Source organism: Molothrus aeneus, chromosome 3, assembly GCF_037042795.1.
Source record: "Molothrus aeneus isolate 106 chromosome 3, BPBGC_Maene_1.0, whole genome shotgun sequence".
Taxonomy (NCBI): Eukaryota; Metazoa; Chordata; class Aves; order Passeriformes; family Icteridae; genus Molothrus; species Molothrus aeneus.
Genome location: NC_089648.1, coordinates 95,860,441 through 95,881,665, shown reverse-complemented (window position 1 = coordinate 95,881,665; position 21,225 = coordinate 95,860,441). Strand labels below are relative to the sequence as shown.

General features: G+C 39.7%; 1 protein-coding gene across 6 annotated transcripts in view; it reads left to right on the top strand.

Annotated features, from left to right (window-relative positions):
* The window catches only part of ADGRB3 (adhesion G protein-coupled receptor B3), a 446,706-nt gene extending 440,629 nt beyond the window's left edge, over positions 1-6,077 (top strand). For 5 of the 6 annotated variants that reach the window (XM_066547459.1, XM_066547457.1, XM_066547461.1 and 2 more), the window contains 2 exons: positions 3,242-3,346; positions 5,263-6,077. In XM_066547459.1, the coding sequence (XP_066403556.1) occupies positions 3,242-3,346; positions 5,263-5,451 (294 nt within the window). In that variant the 3' untranslated portion in view covers positions 5,452-6,077. The remainder of the gene's footprint in view (positions 1-3,241; positions 3,347-5,262) is intronic. The other variant, XM_066547462.1, reaches the window with a different exon arrangement.
* Positions 6,078-21,225: the final 15,148 nt, after the last annotated feature.

Below are 21,225 nucleotides of genomic sequence, written 5' to 3'. Positions count from 1 at the left end.
ATCATAAAAGTCTTTTCTCTATATCTAATCTAAGCCTACCCTCTTTCAGCTTAAAGCCATCACCACTTGTCCTGTCTCTATACGTTCTTGTAAAAAGTCCTTCTCCAGCTTTCTTGCAGGCTCCCCTTAAACTGCAAGGCTGCTGTACAATCTCTCCAAAGCCTTCTCATCTCTGTTAGAGATGAACAGCCCCAATTCTCTCAGTCTGAATTCATAGGAGAAGTCCTCCAGCCCTCTGATCATCTTTGTCACCCTCCACTACACTCCCTCCAATATGAACCCTTTGTTGGGAACCCCAAAGCTGAATACAGTACTGCAGGTGGACTGTCATTAAATATTCATGAGTATATTTGTCTTCAGTTAGAGTTTAGCTAAATCCCTGTCATAAATAAAAAAGGGAGCTGGTTACAGAGTTATGTTCTAAGTTCTCCCTATCTTGCTGACAGCCGTCCACACTGAATCCTTTTCTGTGAGTAGGTGATCATCAGAGCAAGGCATAGACTCTTCAAAACACACACTCTATCTGACTGAAGAGTAGAAATGTAGAAGGGGTGTCGATTCAGCTTGACCCCTTTAGGGTGTGGAGCGCAGGAGTTATGGAACCTTCAGGAGACACCGCAAGAAGATGTGTGTCTGCAGCCTGGAGGCCGACTCTGGTGCTTCTTGCAGGGATGCAGCATCAATGGGCATCTGTGCAGCTGCACCTAAAGAAAAAAGGGCAGCACAAGTTCATTTTCCATCCTTTTCAGATCCTGATGCTACTGCAGTCATCCTAGTATTACTGGTCAAGACCACAGGCTTTGTATTGTTAAAAGTTAGTATTTCTAAGGTTAATAAATGGGTGTTGTCCACATTGCTCATTTAATAGAGAAAACAGAATAACATGCTACAAATACTTTGTAGGTTGTTTTCTCATAAAAGAGAAAGAGTTACCCAACCAAGCATATTTTCTAGAAAGGAGATAAGATGGTGCTTTCTAACCAAAAATTTTTAAAAAGTCTAGAAATTGAGACTTAAAGTTGGAAATTTAAGTTGCTGCACCTTCAGTTCAGATTGTTCTTTATAAGCAATAGGGAGGGAGTGGGTGTCAGTGGGTAGGAATTATGGAATGGAAGCCAGGAAAACACAAAGTAACCAAAAGATCCATGGGTACATATTCATACCAGTCATGCTGCTATAAAGAATAAAATGTAAAGATTTTTTTCTGGCAGAGTTCCCAGTGCAAGTATTTTATTTCTCCTCCCACCTACTTCTCCTCAGGAATAATGTAATGAACTGAGTAAGACATTTGCATTATTCATGTTTGCTATTTAATGACATCTTGGGTCCATGATTAAGGAAAAGATACCCGAAAGTAGCATTCTCTATATTCCCAGCTTTCTGCTAAAAAGTTTCCAAATGGAGATACTTGTTTCACAGCCTTATGTTATTTCCTGCTTTTTAGAGCTAGTGTTTTAACCCACCAAAACTGTTTTATTCCCATGACCATGTCTCCTTTTATAAACCAATAATAATATTTGAGGTAGAACCCTTCTTAAAAAATTTTATGTATATGAAAATTGCTATATACTCTTGTCTCTACCATAGCAGCAATATCTGAAAAGAATCCCTAGGAAGTCACTTAAGTAAAACTCCCCTCATAAATTTTGATAGCTATGTCTAGTTAAATTACCTTTTGCAAGGAGTTTATTACCAAATACTGCAAAAGGTTTTCCCTTATTCACCCCACAACTCAAGTTAATAGGTCTTTAATTGCTGATGTCTCATGTCTCTTTGTGAGACATATTGCCAAACTTCTTTCCTCAGAAGTGAACAACTTCTCAAGCTACTGTGTGGCTGTATTAAAGTTAATAAAGATATTAGAGCATAGCAGTAGAAATTCCTGGCCAAAAGAGCAGACACGTTTCAGGAAATCTCTAAAGACATAATGCAAATGAAGGGCAAAGTTGGCATTGATAAAGGAATATTGAGAGTCAGCTGTTGTCACTCCATTTTAAAAGGTACTAACCTAGGCTTGGCAGGAGTGTTACTTGATGGAAAGGGTCACACTCAAGCACCACATACATAAGTTTTCAGGGTTTCACTCACAACTCCAGGGAAAATCAGGCTTGACACAAAATCAGGACTTGCACAAAGGCCTGTGTCCTGCACCTTGTCTGTCAGCATTCCTGGTTGCTGCCCTGGCTGTAATTCAAGTTCAAGCAGTTACAGAGCTTAAGAAAAGCAAAGCCAAGCCCATCCACTGTTGGACTGAGGTGAAGCATTCTCAGAGCCTCCCATCCCCAGAGCACAGAACCATGAGACTGGTCAAACAGCAAGTAGCCTTCAGCTTGGCTCCAGAGGCTGCTCTGAATCCATAACTGAGCATGAATTCCTTTTGAAAACAGCTCTGATGAGCATAGCTTACAACCGAGGCTTGAAAACAGGCTTCACTCTCCAAGTAGTTGCCCAGGCAGAAACATGGCTGAGGCCTGTGCACTGTGCATTGTGGGGGCTCTTTGGGGTCATCCCTCTTTGGGGTCACCCCTCTTCCACAGGAAGGCCAATATTCGAATGCAATAATTCATTTCTGTGGAAGAGTGCCCTCAGCATGGGCTAGAGGGAGGACAGTTTCCAATTTCTTTGTCCATGAAATAAGAAAGCAAGTAAAATTGAAAAAATGTGCCTACTTTTCTTAATATGAATGCAATTTCAACTGCATTTTATGGTGATTTGAATGACAAGAAGATGTCTAATTAAAAAGACATAACATTTGGGGGGTTTCCATTTTGAGCCAAGATTTCTGAGTTCAGCATTCTCATAAAAATATTCCAACAGGGACCATTTAAAAGTGCTGTTGCTTTCCTATAGAAATTAAAATTTAAGCATCTATGCTGAAAAAAGAAGTTCTAGAAAATATTCTTGATATGCAAGAAAAACATTCTTCTGAGAAATTGCCATTATTTTCAAGAAACTTCCAAGCTAACATTAGTGGCCTCTAATTTCAACAACTTAATAAACATAGGGTTAAAACAGTCTCTTGTACACAGGAGGAGCATTAAACACAGCAGAGAGAATGGCCAGGGCAATTCATTTCCATTGGTCAAATCTATAGGGAAAAGATGACCCTGCCAAATTCAATTTACTTTATTATGTTGGAAAAAGTAATGCTTCTCTTAAAAAAAAAAAACAAAACAAAAAAACGCAAAACAAAACAACCAGATTCAATTATATATATAAGCAAGTATATTCCATTTTGCAGAAGGTCATGCATACAAGAAAGAGGCATATGGAATTGTTTCAAGAGTTAAATCAGAAATTTCAGACTCTGGACAGATTTCGGGATGTACCAAAATCAGGCAGTATGGTAAGTGTCCTTCTATTATATTTAAAATATGGTGGATCTTAAAGAAGAGTGAAACAAGAGCCTTTTGAGTCCAGTGCATTTCCCAAGACCTCACCTTTAGGTACCTCAGAAATGAGAACCAAAGCTATTTTCAGTAATCCAGCCTATGGTGAGACTCATTACATTCTACAATTAGACCACAACTAACTCACTAACATCATTATAGATGACAAGTAATTGAGCTGCAGGGAATGCATTTCAAATCTGTATGTGCCTGCTGTGTCTAAGGGCCTTTATACAGAGAAAGCAGCTCACTGATATAATTTGACCAATAAGGCTTTTCCTCTAGCTAGGCAAGGGGATAATAAATTAGATACTACAAACAAGTCCAGATGGGTTTACCTGTACATGCAATTGTCCAGAAAGCACACAAGATCTCTGTAATGCCATGTCTTTTCCAAAATAGATTTATCAATATTTACCATGGGAAAAGCAAAAATTAAATCATCCTGAGTTGAGGCTGCTATCATCATAATTCAAATTTATACAGACACACTCATACACACATGCATAACACTCTGACTACACCTGATAATGAGAGCAAGGAAATAGTTGATGCTACCTAATTAAAACAGCTCATTTAGTCTGACATATTTTTATCAGTAATATTTTGATTAGTAATAATTTTTATATAATTTTATAATGTGAAACTTGTATATTAAATGGAACTGAGCTAGAATCATTGTATTCTATAACTTTTTCAGAAGAGCTGCTTTCAGACATGAAGAAGAGGTATTAAGCAGATGTGAGGCCAATGGATTTACATCTTTTACATCATCTTAATCCAGCAGAAATTTAGCCCTGATTCTTTGATGAACCTTTATCTGTGATATGTGTTATTTTGTATCAAGTTCTCACTCACTCCTCCTTTTGAGATCAGCTGACATGTAACATTTTCATTTGTCTCCGTACTTGAGATTTGCTATTCACATAAGGCTTGAATTAATTCAAAATCTCAAAGGGAATCTCAGTGGAAGAGTTGTGTTTACTCTGTTTCACATTGGTGCTGTGCTTTTGAAAAGTCTGCTAATAAAAGCTGCCTAGAGGAATGGTTTGTTTGTGAGACAGTCAGAGAGTGATCCAGGTACCTAAATATAGGCATCTCAGGCTATTTTAGACAGAGGTCTTGGTTTACACCACAGCACAGGCAGCAATGATACAGGGCTCAAAGGAGATCTGCACCTCTCATGAAAGATAGTTGGAGATCAAGCAGAAAGTTCAAAGGCATCTTAGATGGTGCAAAAATACTGTATTTTAGCAACTAAATCCCACCCATCATGTTACAGCAGAAATCGCTAATTAAATTGGTCCATCAGGTCTTTTACCTTATAAAAGGTAGAATTAAAAAAAATAAAAAAATAATTCAGTAGAAAATAACCACCTTTCAGCCTGTTAATCCTAATATACATGAGCTCATGCACCTGCAAGGCAAGGTGGCTCTCACAGCATTTTCAAGGTTTCTGTCATTCTGCCATGCACCTGCCACAATTTAAAATCCAGCAGGCAGTCTCGGTTTCAATCCACTCCATATTTCAAGCACAAACTCTTCTCTGTTACCTTCCTTTCTCTTCTCCCTCTTTTCTCCCACTCTTAGAAAGATGTCTATTGGTACTGGATCTCTCAGCCCATTCCTCTCACATTGGTTCTTGTGAAAGAAAGGGCTTAGCTGGCAGCTCAGGTGAGGAGCCTGCCAAAGTGTTGATTGTTCACAGAGAAAGAGTCGCAGCGGTGCCGAGCACCCGCCAGCCTGGCTCCCTGCAAAGCCATTTCCCCTCTCCAGCTTCTGTGTCTCATGAGAGCACGTCAGCAATCAGCCTTATAAATGGAAACTGCATTATTTCATCTGTGATTTTAATTCTTCTCTCTTTGGTCTTCAGGAGAACTCAGGACCGAGCAAGGCTCCATGGGACAGTTTCAAAACCACAGGTGACTACCAACACTATACAACGATAAATGTATTAGACACAGAGGCAAAAGATGCTTTAGAACTCAGACCAGCAGAATGGGAGAAGTGTCTGAACTTGCCTTTAGATGTGCAAGAAGGTGACTTTCAAACAGAAGTTTAACAAAAACGAACTGAACAAAACAAAGTAAAAATAATTCATTGCACTGACAGTAAAAAGACTTTGGGAATCCTGACAATCCTGACACTCCTGTCTGAACATTGCAACTCCTTTATGTCAGGCTCTTCCTGTGCCAAATGTCAGTGGTTTTTTTTCGTACAGTTTATTCCCACTAGTGCAGCTAGTGGAGAACCAGGTGTACAATTCTTACCATCGTGTGTTGTAAGTACCCGTGGAATGGATTTGTAAGGTAATCTTTATAGATAAACCTCAAGCAACGATTCATGTTGTAACAGCTTCATCTGGTTTAGTTTTCAAAAAACTTCACCATGAAGCACAATGTATATATATATGCAGTTTTTAAAGTTTATAACAGTCTGTTTGGCCATTACTACACTTTTTACTTTATAATATAAAAGCAAAGTTTTTGTCATTAAATGAATGTCTGTTGAGCTACATTCTTCATTGCTTTAAATGCAATAAAGTAATAATCTCACTTTTATATGAATAATATATTTCACATCTTTATTATTGCAGTTTTCTCTGGAAAGCTCAGAATAGCTTTCTCTGCTGCAGCTGTGTATAAAATATTTAAAATGTTGTATGGTGTAAATAAACCTTTGTCTACATATCAGTTTCCTAGTGCATTTTATTCCATATTGTTTCTCTTAAATTTTAATATTTATACAATTTTCTATAAAACACAAGTATTGAATATGTATTTGCAGTTTTAATAGCATGTTGTATGTAGCTTCTGCAAAAAGTTTCTAAATCATATTAGTAGGCTTGTAGCCATTCTGCATTTTCTTAGGGTTTTTTTTTCCAACAATGTACCATATAAATTGGACTTGTCTGAATACTATTACAGTTTTTCTGTTTTATAAGAATTTTTGTCTCATTGAAGAAAGACAAATAATGGAAAATAAGTTAAGTTTCAATGCACAGCACCCAAAGAAAACACTGACTTAGAATCTTGAGCATGCTCTTCTTGCTGTACAACAAAAAATTATTTCAAGATAAAAAAAGTTCCTAAGTATTTTAGATTTTTAAAAAAACCAAAACAATGAACCAAACCGAAAAAAACTGAGTCAGTTTCATCATAAATCACAAGCAGAATATGATTATTCTTTGTATTGAAAATACAGTTAAACTATTAGGAATAGAAAGATTAAATCTCCTTTTCCTTCCATAGAATCAAAACCAGATCTTCAAAAATCTCATCTACAGCATAGCTGTGGGGGACAGAGATGGAAGGATATCTCAAATCTTCAGATGTCAGAGTTCTAGAAAAAAGTTTTAAAAACTATTTTAGTTTCTGCTGTACAAAAGTGAATGTGCTGCAGCCTACTAGCTGGAGAAATCTTAGAGAGGAAGAAAACATGACCACCAATCTGCTAAGGAAGAGAAAAGATAAGAATAGAGGCATGTCAGTGAGAACTTAACCCAGAGAGTTGGAAGAGGAAGATCAGCATCCATCTGTTAAGAGAAAAGTACTTAGGATCAACCTTAGGACCAATCTTCAGAAACAGTTTCAGTTTGACAATTTTTTCTCCAGGCCATAAGGTATTTTTAAGTCACAAAAGGGAGCCTGGCTTTGCCTGCTTTGAGTGAGCACATCACAGCTGAGTGAAGACTTCTCTAATCTAATGCCTCAGGGTCTAAATCTTTAAACAAGAAATAACTAGCCACCAGCCTGGTGCCAGGTCCAGTAACTGGCTTAGGTGCCTGGAGGTTAGATGATGTAGTACCATCACCCTGGGTAAGTTTGCAGACAACACTAAATTGGGCAGGAGTGTTGATCTGATGGAGGGCAGAAGGGCTCTGCAGAGGGATCTGGACAGGATGGATCCATGGGCAGAGGCCAATGCTGTGCGGTTCAACAAGGCCAAGTGCCAAGTCCTGCCCTTGGGTCACAACAGCCCCAGGCTGTGCTACAGGCTGGGGACAGAGTGGTTGGAAAACTGCCCAGCAGAAAGGGAATTGAGGGAGCTAGTGGCAGCATTTGGACATGAGCCAGTGTGTGCCCAAGTGGCCAAGGAAGCCAATGGCATCCTGGTATCAGCAAGAGTGAGGCCAGCAGGACCGGGGCTGTGATTGTCTCTCTGCACTCTGCACTCTGCACTGGTGAGGCCACACCTGGGGTGCTGTGTCCAGTTCTCTGCCCCTCAATTTGGGAAGGATGTTGAGGTGCTGGAATATGTCCAGAGAAGGGTCTAGAGAGTAAGTCCCATGAGGGGCAGCTGAGGGAGCTGGGGTTGTTTAGCCTGGAGAAAATGAGGTTCTAGGGAGATCTTATCCCTCTCTACAACTCCCTGAAAGGAGGCTGTAGCCAGGTGGGGTCGGTCTCTTCTCCCAGGCAACCAGTGACAGGATGAGGAAGTGGCCTCCTTTGCATCAGGCGAGTTTTGGGTTGAACATCAAGAAGAATTTCTTCACAGAAAGGGTGGTTAAGCATTGGACTGAGCTGCCCATGGATGTGGTGGAGTCTCCATCTCTGGAGTGTTCAAGGAACAGCTAGACATGTCACTTAGGGCTGTGGTTTAGGTGACAAGGTGGTGTTCAGTCAAGGTTGGACTTGATGATCTTGGAGGTCTTTTCCAACCTTAATGTTGCTATCATTCATTCAACACTGTGATGGTTCAATCATTCCACACTGTGATGCATCAGTCAAACAGAACTGGCCGTTTTTCAAGAGCCTGATGCAGAAGGAGGCAGATGGCAAGGCTGGCTATGCAGCCTCCTAACTTTTCAGATCAGATAGTGCACCAAAAACCTCTCATTACATACAACAGAAACTGCAAATTTTTTAAGGATTTCATTCCATATGGTAAGAAGTCTCAGAGCATGTTTTACAAATTTATGATTTTTGAGCCCAAATGAGGAAGCTTAGACCCCTGAATCCAGATATAAGCCTTAGCATCCTCCCTGACTAATCTAAACATAATACAAATCTTGAACACCTTGGTATTTCAATAACTGAAATGCAGAAATTATTTGGATAAGCTTTATATCACCTAATGATAGTTTAGTTGCAACTGTAGAAAGCTTAGGGTAGGCTGCAAACTTACCCAGGAAACATGATAAATCAGTTTACACTCAATACGCTGCTGACCCAGTTGTGCTGTTATTAATAACAGCTAAACCTGAATTATTAATAATTCAGGTTTAGCAGTAGCCTGGGTGTTTGTGTATCACACGGCAGTCACAGATGTGACTTTCAGTGAGCAGCAGCATTCAGTGTGCTTTCAGTGAGCAGCAGCATTCAGTGCCTCTTTATTTAGAGTTGGTGCTGCTCTGAGCAGAAAATGCAAGGCATTTTTATTTTCTTACGTATTCCTTATTTAGAAATAAAAAGTATGCTGAAACCCAGTATATTTACCTACTTATTTGACTGCTTCCTATTAAAACAGAGTTTGTTTCCTATAAGCAAGATGCCACTCATACTTGCAGTTTCTGCTCAATGTCTCTGAAATGATGCATGTCAGACTGAGCCCAGCAGGAGAGTACAAACTTTTATGCACTGGCTTTAATGTTGATAAAGCACTGAGCAGATGTTTGGCATTTTATTATATGCAAATAAGAATTAAGTCAGGACTCCCTAAATCATACTAGACGCAGACATGACAGGGGGCCCTGCATCTGCCTGCCAGCTTGTGCCACTCTGCATGGCCTGGCTACCTCAGCTGGGGTCCAGCTGCAGCTACAGAAAGGTTCAGGTGTTTGAGGGCTCAGCCAATGTTTCTGTCACTAGCACTGGAGGAGACTGAGGCAGCTGAGCTCAGCCCAGAGTTTACCCAGAAGCAACACAAAATACATATTCCTAGATGTATATACAAGAGACAAAAATCTTTTTTATTAATGGCTTCATTTTCTCAACAGTTCAAATACACAGTAACAGTTGTATAGAACCCTATGCAGTTTCTCTGTCTCCTTCTTACATGCGTATTCAGGGAAAATTTTTTTTTCTGGCAAGTTAACTAAACAAAATATGGCCTGGACTTTTCAGTGTAGGGAAGCAATGCATACAGGAAATCTAGCCCAGCAGCCAAAGATCAGTCAGACAAGAGTTCAAGATGTCCAGGATTTCAGATCCAAGGTCCAGGATTTCAGATCCAAGGCAGTTTAAAGGGGTTTCATGTTGCTACCAAATGATTTGCTACATAGGCCTTTGCCAAAGTGATTCTATTTACCCCAGAAACTTGGAGGTAAACTATGAATTAGTCACAATTAAACTTCAGCTCATACTCTAGAATATCTCTTGGAGATAAGAAGGGAGGAAAGTGTAAGTGATGCTACAAGGGATGAGAGGTGAGATAGCAGTGCGGCCATCCTGATGCACTTTTGGAATACCAGTGGTTTAATGTTGGCATAGATCTAATGCTAATGACTGTTTATGATGAAGATTTGGGACAAAAGACACAAAAGGGGCTAGAGGTCTTTTCCATTAAATTAACTACTGAGTCTGAGTTCTTCTTTAGCAGTGTATCAGTGCTCCTGGAAGTGTTGTCCTGACATTCCTCCTTTGAGATTGTCATTCATTTCCATGACAATGAGACATAAATCATCTAATATGGTTTTACACAGGATTAAGCTGGGATGATCTCTTTTAAAAACAAAGAAAAACAAACAATGAAGCAAAAAACCAGCCAAGCCCCAAGCTGCATGAGGAGAAATCCTCTCTGATGCTTTGGCTTGTCTCTGTTTCCCATAGTTGCCAGACCAGGTTTAACAAGGCCTCCTTCCCCCTTGGAAGGGGAAGCATCCTTCACCCCTGGAAGGACCCATCACAGAGTTGGGAGAATGCCTTCCATTGGGCTCTAGGGGGGGAAATGGAAATCTCTGTTGGCAATCAGCAGATGGAGACATGCTCTGATAGCAGAGTCTCAGTTCCTCAGGCAGTAGCTCCAGGCTGTGCTGCATCTCTGAGTAAGGCACCAGGAGCAGTTTATAGAAGCAAACTTCATTTCCCTCTCTCAAAAAAGTGTCATAGGGCTCACTTGTGCAATCCAACCCCTTCTCATGTGCTGAGGTAGGAATCCAGAGAGGTACCCAGCTGAAGATGTTCTTGGGGAGCTGTGGTTCGTTTCTAGCTGGGTCTCAAACAGTGCAATGCTGTAATCTTTCCTACTTACTTTTTTAGAAACATCTTTCTTTGCAAGGAAAGCACAAGTGGCCTCACTAAGAGAAATTCAATTACTGATAAGATAGGCCTGACTACCAACCCTAGCACTCCCACTGAAGTGTTTTGTCCATTAATTACAATTGTAGGATAAAGTAAGAGCCATTTATCTGGTTTTGACAAAATTGCCTCTTAAGCTGCATTGGACCATCCTGTGGCACTGAGTTACTCCAATTAACTATGCTACAGTACTGATCCTCTTGTTTGTTCTTCACTGGTGTCATTTTATACCTCATTACTTCTTATGAAGAACAGTTAATAACTAACCAATTCAACTTCCTCCCTCAACTATATACATTACTGCTGTTGGTCCCACAGTTGCCTCTTTTCTCAGGATTATAAACCCCTGCTCAGTTAGTTCCCATGTACAAATCCTTCTCTGATTTCAACTATCCCTGTGTCCTTTACAGTTTTTTCAAGTCTGCTTAAGTTCTTAAATGAGTTTAGTAAACCCTTTAGAGTATTCTCTCAGTAAAACTCATTAGACTATTCTGTTGTTTCATGTAGAAAAAGGAAAAACTCAATGAGGAAGCTTCTAAAATTAATTTTTATTCAGTAGGAGAAAACAAAAACTCAGAAATACTTAAACTTTTACTTTTCTGTCTAACCTTTTAATGGAAAAGGCATCATCATCTCTTTGAGCAAGAAATGGGCATTAGCAGCTTCTCTTAAGTAATTCTCTTGATGAGTACACTGAAATATTTTGTTCTGCTGCTCCTTGTCCCTGGTGACATGAAGGCTGACTTTCTTTCCTAAGTTGCAGTGTTGTACCAAGACTTACAGAGATCTCTACAGCCCACTGACTAGGTGAAATTCCAAAAGTGAGCAAGGACTGTGTTAATCCTTTCAGATGGAGTAGCTGTTTCCCACACCCTGTAGTGTGCTGAATTTTCAGCTTTTATTTCAATTTTGGTGAACCTCCTTCCTCTAGCTGTGTGTTCAGAGTGAGGACCATCACTTCCCGACTCTTCCTGAAAACACAGAATGGGCATCTAAGACAGGGAAGGGCTTGGGATCTGCTGCTCATGTCTGCTCATCCCCGTGACTTAAGGTCCTCAACAGAGGTGGGATTTAAGGAACAGCTCTGGTCTCAGTGCTTGTTTTCTTGTTGATTATCTTGGGCAGCTATTGGGAAGCCCAGCTGGAGATGTTTACTTTGTATGCACTGTATAAGCAGATAATGTCTTGTTCAACACATGGAGGCAAAAATAGGAAACAGGCACCTAAACCTTACATAATGCAATGCTGACCATCAAAAAATCCAAGCCCTTTTGTGGATCAAGTCCTTAAGAATTGAAATACTTTGAAAATCTGGTTCTCAGAATCCAATTTTAAGAACAGCAAAAAAATACTGTTTATTCCTATTATTAGTTGAATGATTTATTGAATTAAGTCCCTAAATTATTGATTCAGGAAATTGCAAAAAGTGATGCCTGAAGGACCTCACGGTATTTAAAACAAACAAACAATCAAACAAACAAACCAAACCAAACTGCATTTGATTAGTATGTGTCTGTAGATGTTCAGCTTCTTATTTGGTGTCTCCTTGGACCCAACCACTTTCTTTTGTGCTCTTTTCAAGAGCTATGTATTAGAAAAAGATTTTCAGAGCTGTTTTCAGCAATTAGGTTCCTAAATCAAGCAAGAATTATATATGGTTTGTAAAGACAGCTAGGTAGACTCCTTTCTATCTAATTTAGAATTCTAACCAAAACATCGTCCTATCAATATTTCAGCACAGAACTCTGCAGGGCAATCTAACTCTGCCTATTGTAGCTATCCAGGTTATTTTTGCAACCTGCAGAAAAAGAGAAGCATTTCTGAAGCCCAGCTAGACTCAGCCAGTTCTCAAAGTAAAGATTGATTGTACAAAGAATTTAAAAGCCTCATGAGGGCAATAAAATTCTTCTAAATTAAGCACCAGATTTAGTAGGATTTAGACATCAACTTGTGAGCTAAAGTCTAAACTCCCATTATAATCACTGAAGAACAAGTCAATACAGTCAATGGAGTCTAAAAGCCAGTTCAGCTTTACTAGAAGAAGGATGCAGTTAATATGAGATGGCCCACATGTGAAACATTTACATGGGCACTGCACACTTCACCCCACATCTAGAATGATACTAGTTCTTACATGGGAATCCCACTCCAGAGGAAGATTTTCTCAGATTCTCCAGGATATCCTGCTTCCAGCTATTAATTAAGGAAGGCCTGGGATTATGGGTGCCATGCTGGATTTCCCAACTTCCTATGAATGTCAGAGCTACCCTCACTGTCACGCAGTGCCACTATTTAATCAGAATCTACCTTGCCTGCCCCTCTTTTGAACATTCATTTTCTCTATAATTTTATTGTTACACCTCTAAATCCTGTGTGTGGATTATCCAGATTCTCATCCTCCTGAGAGGCAAAGGACCCCAGCCCAGGACAATTAAGGCTGCCAAGTATAAGTAGACTGTAAAAAAGCACATTCTGGAAGATTAAATATAGGTCAGGCAGGCATGATAGAGATACGGAGCCAGGAAAATGACAGTGTTATGCTTTGAGCTGATGTTAGATTTCAGCCACAAGTGGTGTGCTAGAACATGAATGCTTACCTGGCACTGCAGTCTTGATTTTTCACTCTGTGAGAATCTCCTAACAACTGGGCAACAGTCAAGCTACCTTTTTTTTGGACTCTAGCCCTCCAATGCTCTTATTTCTGTTTACTCAGAGGCCAGACTGGAGGAGATGACAAGTAGGTTACACAGGGATACTGTGTGACGCCTTCCTGAATCTCAAAAGGTGGTGGTTCAAACCTTTCTCAGATGAGTAGGATGGGGAAGCTTTCCAGCTTCTTTATACTGTCTTCTGAGCAGCAAATAATTATGCAAAGAAGGAAAGCCAATCCCCCCCTCAGAGCAGATAGAGCCACTAGCAGTTAGTGGGTAGACCCAGGCCATGCCATGTGAGAAAAAATTACGCACTATAATTGACACAAAAACATAAGGATGGTTCCTCAGTGGCTCCCTAACCAATTAGTTTAAAACCAACTAGTTCTCAAGGGAGATTATACAGAAGTAAAAAGAAAAATCTCTTACACCATAAAAAACCCTCCAATTATCATTGCATGAGAAAGGAGGGAATAATGTTTTGTATTACAGTCCAACCCTAATCTGTAACACAAATGGTGATTTTTCAGGTTTTATATGGAAAATATATTTTATAAAATTCATAATCTCTCAACTAAGAAAATAAGAGAATATTATAAACTTTTAAAACATGCTTAATTCTTGGTCTGAAATAACTGTCCATAATTTCATCATACATAATTTCAAAAAAAAAAACATTCCAAATCATCTGTCTCAGCAATGTTATAACAGGATGGCTACCTTTTGGGGCTGTGCTGGTTTTGGTTGGGGTAGAGTTAACTTTCTTCACAGTGGCTGGCATGAGGCCGTGTTTTGGATTTGTACTGAACACAAGGACAATTATAGAGATGTTTTTGTTATTCTGAGCAGGGCTTACACAGAGCCAAGGCTTTTTCTGCTTTTTGTACCACCAGCCTGGTGAGGAAGTTGGGGCTGCATGGGTGGCTGGGAGGAGACACAGCCTGGACAGGTGACCCAAACTGACCTAAGGGATATTCCAGACCATGTGGCATCATGCTCAGTGTGTGCAGTGGGTGGGAGAAGGAGGAAGGTTGGAGTGAGGGTGTTTGTTTTCTCAAGTCACTGTCACTTGTGATGGGGCTCTGCTCTCCTGGGGATGGCTGAACACTTGCCTGCCCATGGGAAGCAGTGAATTAATTCCTGGTTTTGCTTCACTCATGTGCAAGGCTTTTAAATTGTCTTCATCTCAACCCATGATTTTTGTAGCTTTACCCTTCCAGCTCTCTCCTGGATCCTTCTGGTGGAGGAGAAAGTGAGTAGCTGTGCAGTGCTGGTGTTAAACCACAACAGGGACAATTATCCAGGCAATTAAAAGATATTGCCACATGTACATATATTCAAAGTGAAGAGACTAACTTTGACCTGAAATATTCATTATTTTGAAAAAGCTCATTACAAAGATGCGTATTAAATTAAAAGAAGATTTTTAAGTCTTTTTTTTTTTTTGTTTACTTTACAATGGTCACCTAACACCCCATGTTCCTCTAAAACTGTGATGGCAGTAAAGAAATTAATTAATTTTGGTAATGGAAATAAAGATCATTCTTTTTACAGCAATTAATATTTGCATAGCAAGAGGTCCCCTATTTTAATAAAGAACCCTCTTTGAGGATGACAGTCTTCAAAGTATGCATCAGAACTTCTTAAGAACTCAATGCAATAAGTCTCCAAAAGTTAGAAAAAAAAAACAGAAAAAAAAAAGTTAGAAAGAAAACATCCATTATTCATGTAGTTTGGAATGAGTTCCCAAGACAAGATCCAGGTTTTGCATCTAAATAGGAGGTTAAAACCTCTGCTAGACAATAATTTCTTCCATTTTCAGTACACCTAAAATCACAAAGCACTGGAGAACGTTGGAAACTTCAATGATCTGAAGACACCACAGAGTTTACAATAGGTATGGAAATCAATAGCACATTATGTATGGGTTATTAGCTGCTAAGTACTTGACTACAAAACTCTGGGTTCTCAGGTAATTTTCTATGGTTTTTACCATTTTGAAATTTTGTGTTCAGAACATTTTCTTCCAGTCTTGGCCAGCTGTGTGGATTGTATTACCAAGCAAGGACATAAGCAGATAACATTTTGGAGAGGGGTAATTTTCTAAAGCTAGTGCTTAGAGAATTTTTTCTAAAGATATGCTGTCTGATTTTGAATAATTTGTGATAAAAGTCATCAACTAAAAGTTTATTATTGAAAAAAAAAATAGCCCAGGATCCTGATGTACCTCTCTTCTGAACAGTGCTTTTGGCCCATCCCTCCTGTGTCTCTGCATGGCAGCCCAGCTTGGACATACCAGCTCCTTGCCCCAGTTTGATGTCAGCCTGATAAGAATGCATTACCTTACACATTTGACAAATTGGACAGGTCTCAAAAGAGACCCCTGCAGTGCTGCATTTACAATCTGTCTCTAAACCCACAAACTCTCTGAGTTCAACAATTTTTTTACCCACCTGGCTTCCCATCCATTTACTGTCATCCTCTTGGCATCTTGACTTGAGTACAATTACAGAATCATAGGATGTCCTGGTCTGGAAGGTACCATAAGATCATCTAGTTCCAACACCCCTGCCTTGAGCAGGGTCACCTTCCACTGGACCAGATTGCTCAAATCTAATCAGACAAAAACAATCAGCTCCTACAGCTGTCACATCTTCAAATCATTTCACTTCTGCAAGGATGGATCCTGAGAGAATATTTGGAATTTAACAGGCTGCAGCTCACACATTGCTTGAAAACCCACTGAACAGGTAAAAATATTGAGCAAGCAAGATTATTTGAGGAAATCTGTCTAATTGCAAATATGTATTTCAGATAATTAAATATTTGCTGCCATACCAGCTGTTCTATCAGGAAATGCTTGTCAGCTTTGAGTCCACATTCAACTTTATCACACAGGCCGAAGACAACAGGATGTATTTATCTCTCTTTAATCACTGTATTTTGACTACTTGTGACCTGTACTGTGACTTAGATATTGATTCTAGTCTTCTATAGGGCAAATATTGATACAGTTATAACTTTTATCAAATTTCCAGATTTTCCACCCAAGACAGATGATGGGGTTTAACATTCATTACACTGTTGACTAAGAAAGATATATTTTTTATATTTTTGAAAGTGAATATTAATAAATTCTCCATTCTTCCAAAATATCTCTTTCAAAATATGCTAGCCATTTATTAAAAGATAATGATAAAAAAACCCTTTATGAATAATATTTCAGGATTGTAATATATCCATTTTCAAATATGTGTGATGAATATTTTTGAATCTTATTTTTACACAGTAACTGTGTTATACCATATTGTTATTAGCAGTTAGATTGCTGTGGAAAATGCCAAGGCTGGGCAGGGAAAGTTCTTGCTCGAAGTCCCCAGAGCTTGTTCCAGGAGGGAGCAGGTGTGCACTTCTGGTGATGCTCTGTCCACCACCCTATCAAACCTCTGCAGGTCTAAGACACAGGAACACACTGGCAGCTCAGCCATCCTTTCCCTTGTCTGACAGCACAGGACAGCACACAGGCTGGTTTTGTATCCCAGCAGGTTGCCAGGCCCAGGCAGGGAAGGAGGGCCAAGGCAGAAGCGGTGTCACACGGAAGGGATGGCCCAGCAGCGCCAGACCTGTCAGCCACCAGGAGGTTGCTTGTTCATTTTTCCAGAAACTGATTCTTTCTCCCAGCTCCTGAGAAGCTGTACACTGCCACCCTCCCATACAGAAACTCCACTAGGAATACAGGCAGATGTGTGCCCAAGAGGTGCTTCTCAACATGTCCTTCTCTACCTGTGCTGAAATTCTTTCACCACCAGATTGAAATTCCTGCCCTTAGTGTGGGGACAGGCCTAAATCCATCTCCTTCTTCTGCTGGCCCGTGTAGAAGTGAGGCAATTAGCAACACTTACACGAGAGAAGAGGAAAAAATCCCAGCACCAGCATATCCTACCCTTGTGCACTCCCATTCTTCTGACCCTGAGGGGAGATGACTGGATACCCTTGCTGCACTCCAGCATGAAGATCCTGGTAGTGCTAGTCCTTATTACAAAGCATGAGAGAAGTGAAGGCTCTAATCCTCCATCCTTCTCTCAGGCCTAAAACTGCTGAAGGGTTCACATTGCCCTCTGCCTGGCACCATTTGGGATGTGCAGCACACATCTGGGATGTGCAGAAGCAAATTGATGGTTCTACCTCTGCCACTGACCTTCCTGCCGTTCCTTCTTGACAGCAGTACTGATTGTCTAGATGTGAGAAGGATGGGAAAACAAAGTGAACTGTCTCAGCCATTTAGTGGAAAAAAGGAGTCAAATATCCCATCCTTCTTTTTAAATAATTAAGAATGATGGAATCACTAAGAGCTTTTTTGTGGACTCTTATTTGCTGGCCTGCTGCCTGAAGAAAACTTGAAAAGATTAAGGGGTCTACAAGAGAAAAAGGAGAGTCTAAAATAGATTGAAGACAGGAAGACTTAAGTAAGGCTGTTTAAATGGCATTTTTATCTCAAGAGCCTCTTCAAAAAAACCTTTAGCAACTCATCAAAGGAATTTCACAATGATCAGAAACCAAATTATTACAATTCACTGATTTCCTGGTTCAAGAAGTGACTATTGCAAAGTTTACCAGCATTTCAAAGGGATGCCTCATCTCAGCGGCTGGTTTTTGTGTCCCAGATGTCTATTTGCCCTCTCTGTGAACTGACACACAGTGGTGTGCTAGTTAGTTCCACTTCTACTTCAAAGCTCATAAAATCACCCCACAGTTCTCCCCAGGATGTGAATGTTTATGAAACACCAGTCAGCAGCCCTGACTGCAACCAGCAGCACCTATTTTTGAAGCCAGCAGGCTTCAGTGTACTTCATGCTACACATCCACAACATCAGAGTCAAATATGAAAACTGAATTAACCTGCATGAGAAAGAGAAGCCAGAGAGTTCTTCTTGCCAGGGAATGCTTCAGTTTTATTGCAGCCTCGTTGTCATCTGTGTCACCATGGATGGGCACAAACAAGAAAAATGTATGCCCTATTGCCTGAGGCATTCTGGACAGGCAGGAAGGATGGTGAAGAATTTGTTTTGGTGACAGCTGGAGGGGCCTAGAGGGCTGTCAGCTCTAATACAGTCAGATTGAGGATTAATTCCCACATGCAAGATGCAGGTATAAGCATCAAAATTTGGAACCCATTTAATCAGGGGAGCAGCAGTGTCTGCTCTGGTCAGCAGGGGATGTGTAATTTGCTGTGGTACTCTCTGAAATACCCAGGTTCAGGGTTTTCTCTTCAGCAGAGTATTCTTGAAGATGCATAAGCTGACTGTTTCAAGTTCCTGAGTATTGGAAAATCCTTCTCTTTCACTGAAGAACCATAATAATTTTGCTCCAAAAAAAGACAAACATTGCAAATGAAATTACTTGAACTGCAGGTAGATTACCTTACCTGAAGAGATAAGCAAATTAGGACAGGTTTTGTTCTTCATAATACCAGATAAATCTGGAATAAATCATAGGCCTCATCAGAGCTGTCTTTTATTCATACAAGTGTAAGCAAAGCAAGAAAAGTCTAGTTAGCTCTTTTCCCATGTAGGGTAAACAGAGATTTGCACATTTGATCTGTATATAAAGTGATTAATTTTGTTCTATAAATCTCTCTTTACGTATAGTACTCTCATATAAATCAGGAAAATACATCTATACATTGTTTTCTTTTTCCTGTTTTAAGGAAAGGACTCTGGCAAGGACGACCCATTGGCAAGAGGCAAAAGTTGAACTCCAGTTATCATTACTGGTGTCCCAAATACCATATGAAACTTTCCAGAAACATTGAGAATATCAGTTTTGTTTGGAACTTTCCTAAAAGCTTCTCTTTCAGGCAACATAAAAAATCGTTATGTTACAACAGTTAGGGTTCTGACAATGTTAACAACTAGTCATTAGATTTTCATAATTGCAGTGTTTCCTAGATACATTATGTCACAGATACACATCTGTGTAATCTTTTATTGTGTGCATTCAGTCTGTCCTTAAAATCCAGAAATGGAAAAATAGCACCTCCTGCCTAGCAAAGCTATTATTTTAAGTGTCAAGCATTAGGCTTTTCAAGACAAGTGAACCTGTAGTAAGTAAGAAAAATTTTATGTGGAGAGTCTGATCCCGAATACAGTCACTCAGACCTCAACTGGTTAGATTTTCAAGATCGGAGAAAAGGCAGACAAAACCCAGCTTTTCACCTGAACTCAACATTTGAGACATCTTTCTTTGAGTAAAACTTGCTATATGCCAGATTTGGATGATTTTAGCTCAAGCTGAGGTTCTCCTGGATCAGTGCATGTGTAATCAGAAAAGCTGGGAGGGAGCATGGGATGAGCTCCTCTTGTTCTGCAGAAGAATCACGGAACAGAAGTTGACCCTACAAGCCTCCAGTACACTGATGCTGCAGAACTGAGATGTTCTGAAGAGGGGAAGGTGTCACTAGTATCCTCTTCCTTGCTTCAGACTAATTTTGGCAGATTCTTTCATTTCCTAGGGTAAGTCTGACCAACTTGAAACCATGCCATTCTAACAGATTGGTACAAGCATGAGGACAGGAGACAATGTACAATAGGTGTATGAAATGTGCCAGGCTATGAAATTATTTTCTGCCTAAAGCTTCCATACTTCTTACAGCTAGGGCAAGTGCTCAGGAATTGCAGTAAACTAAAAAAAAAAAAATTAAAATGGAATATTAAAAATAGAGTGAAACAAAATTAACTTCCACAGCTGCTGGAGGCTTTCCCTGACCTTTACATGTATTTCTGAGTGTATTTCTTTGCAGAAAGGCTTTAAGGAGGATACTAAAATCTGCTTTCCTACCTCTTCCATATCTCACAACAATTTCATTATCTTCTTCATTGTTCCATACCCTCACGAATAAAGAAGAGATGCTGGTTTTCAATGGCCAAGAAATGCCTCACTTTTCATCTACAAAATCAAAATTCAACTTTGTCCTGACTAACTGAGTTAGTCTTTTGAAAGAAATTCATTAATGCATGACCAATGGAATTAAAAAAAGAAATGCATCTGTGCAGGAACAATTTTGATCTGTGCAGGAAAAATTTTGCTCCACTAATAACTCCAGAAAGTCAGATTCCTCTACACTGACATCAGGGCTCTTCATTTGGATCTTCACCAAAACAAGTTATAAAAAAGAGCATGAGGCATCCCACAACCAGCTACTCCTAGACTGCTGCAAGCAAAGCTGTGAACACCAGGCAAGACACAATCCTCACTGCTGCCATGCAAGATACTACTTCTGAAATTCTCCTGCATTTTTCTTGGCCATGCTAGTAAATCATTGGGATGTTTTTAGCAATAAACACATCTACTCTGCCTTTAAAAATCATAGTTTTGCACTCCTGCAGTAAATTTCACTTAAATATATGCAAAATAAAATATTTACTTTCAACATCATTCTCAAAAGGTATTTTTGATTTGTCTGTTTGGCTGTGGATGTTGTTGTAGTTTTTTCAATGGAAGTGGATCTAGGTAAAATTGAAGACTTCAAGAAATCTGAATCATATAATGAAAAGCAATTTACCATTCTGCCTGGAGAGAGAGGTTTTCAATCAGTGTGTCCTTCCCACAATGACTTATGGATTATAAGCACAGAGGTTCTTAAAAAAAAGGAAAAAAAAAAAAAAACCAACTAAGTGAAGACGAATATAATAAGATGCAGGCTGAGAATAGCACATACAGACAAGAAAACAAGGGAGTGGTTCTGCCAGGAGACTCAACAGAAAATAAAAAGAGTGGTCCCGGGCCAGGACCTGTAAGATAAAATGATAAAAGTTACAGCAGAGGAGCTACACAACAGAGCAAGAGGTGAACACAAAAATAATAGAGAGGTGAGGTGGAAGTACAGATATGGTACCTGTACTTCCTGTGACCTCAGTCACAGACAGAGCTGAAAAGCACTAGGATGTA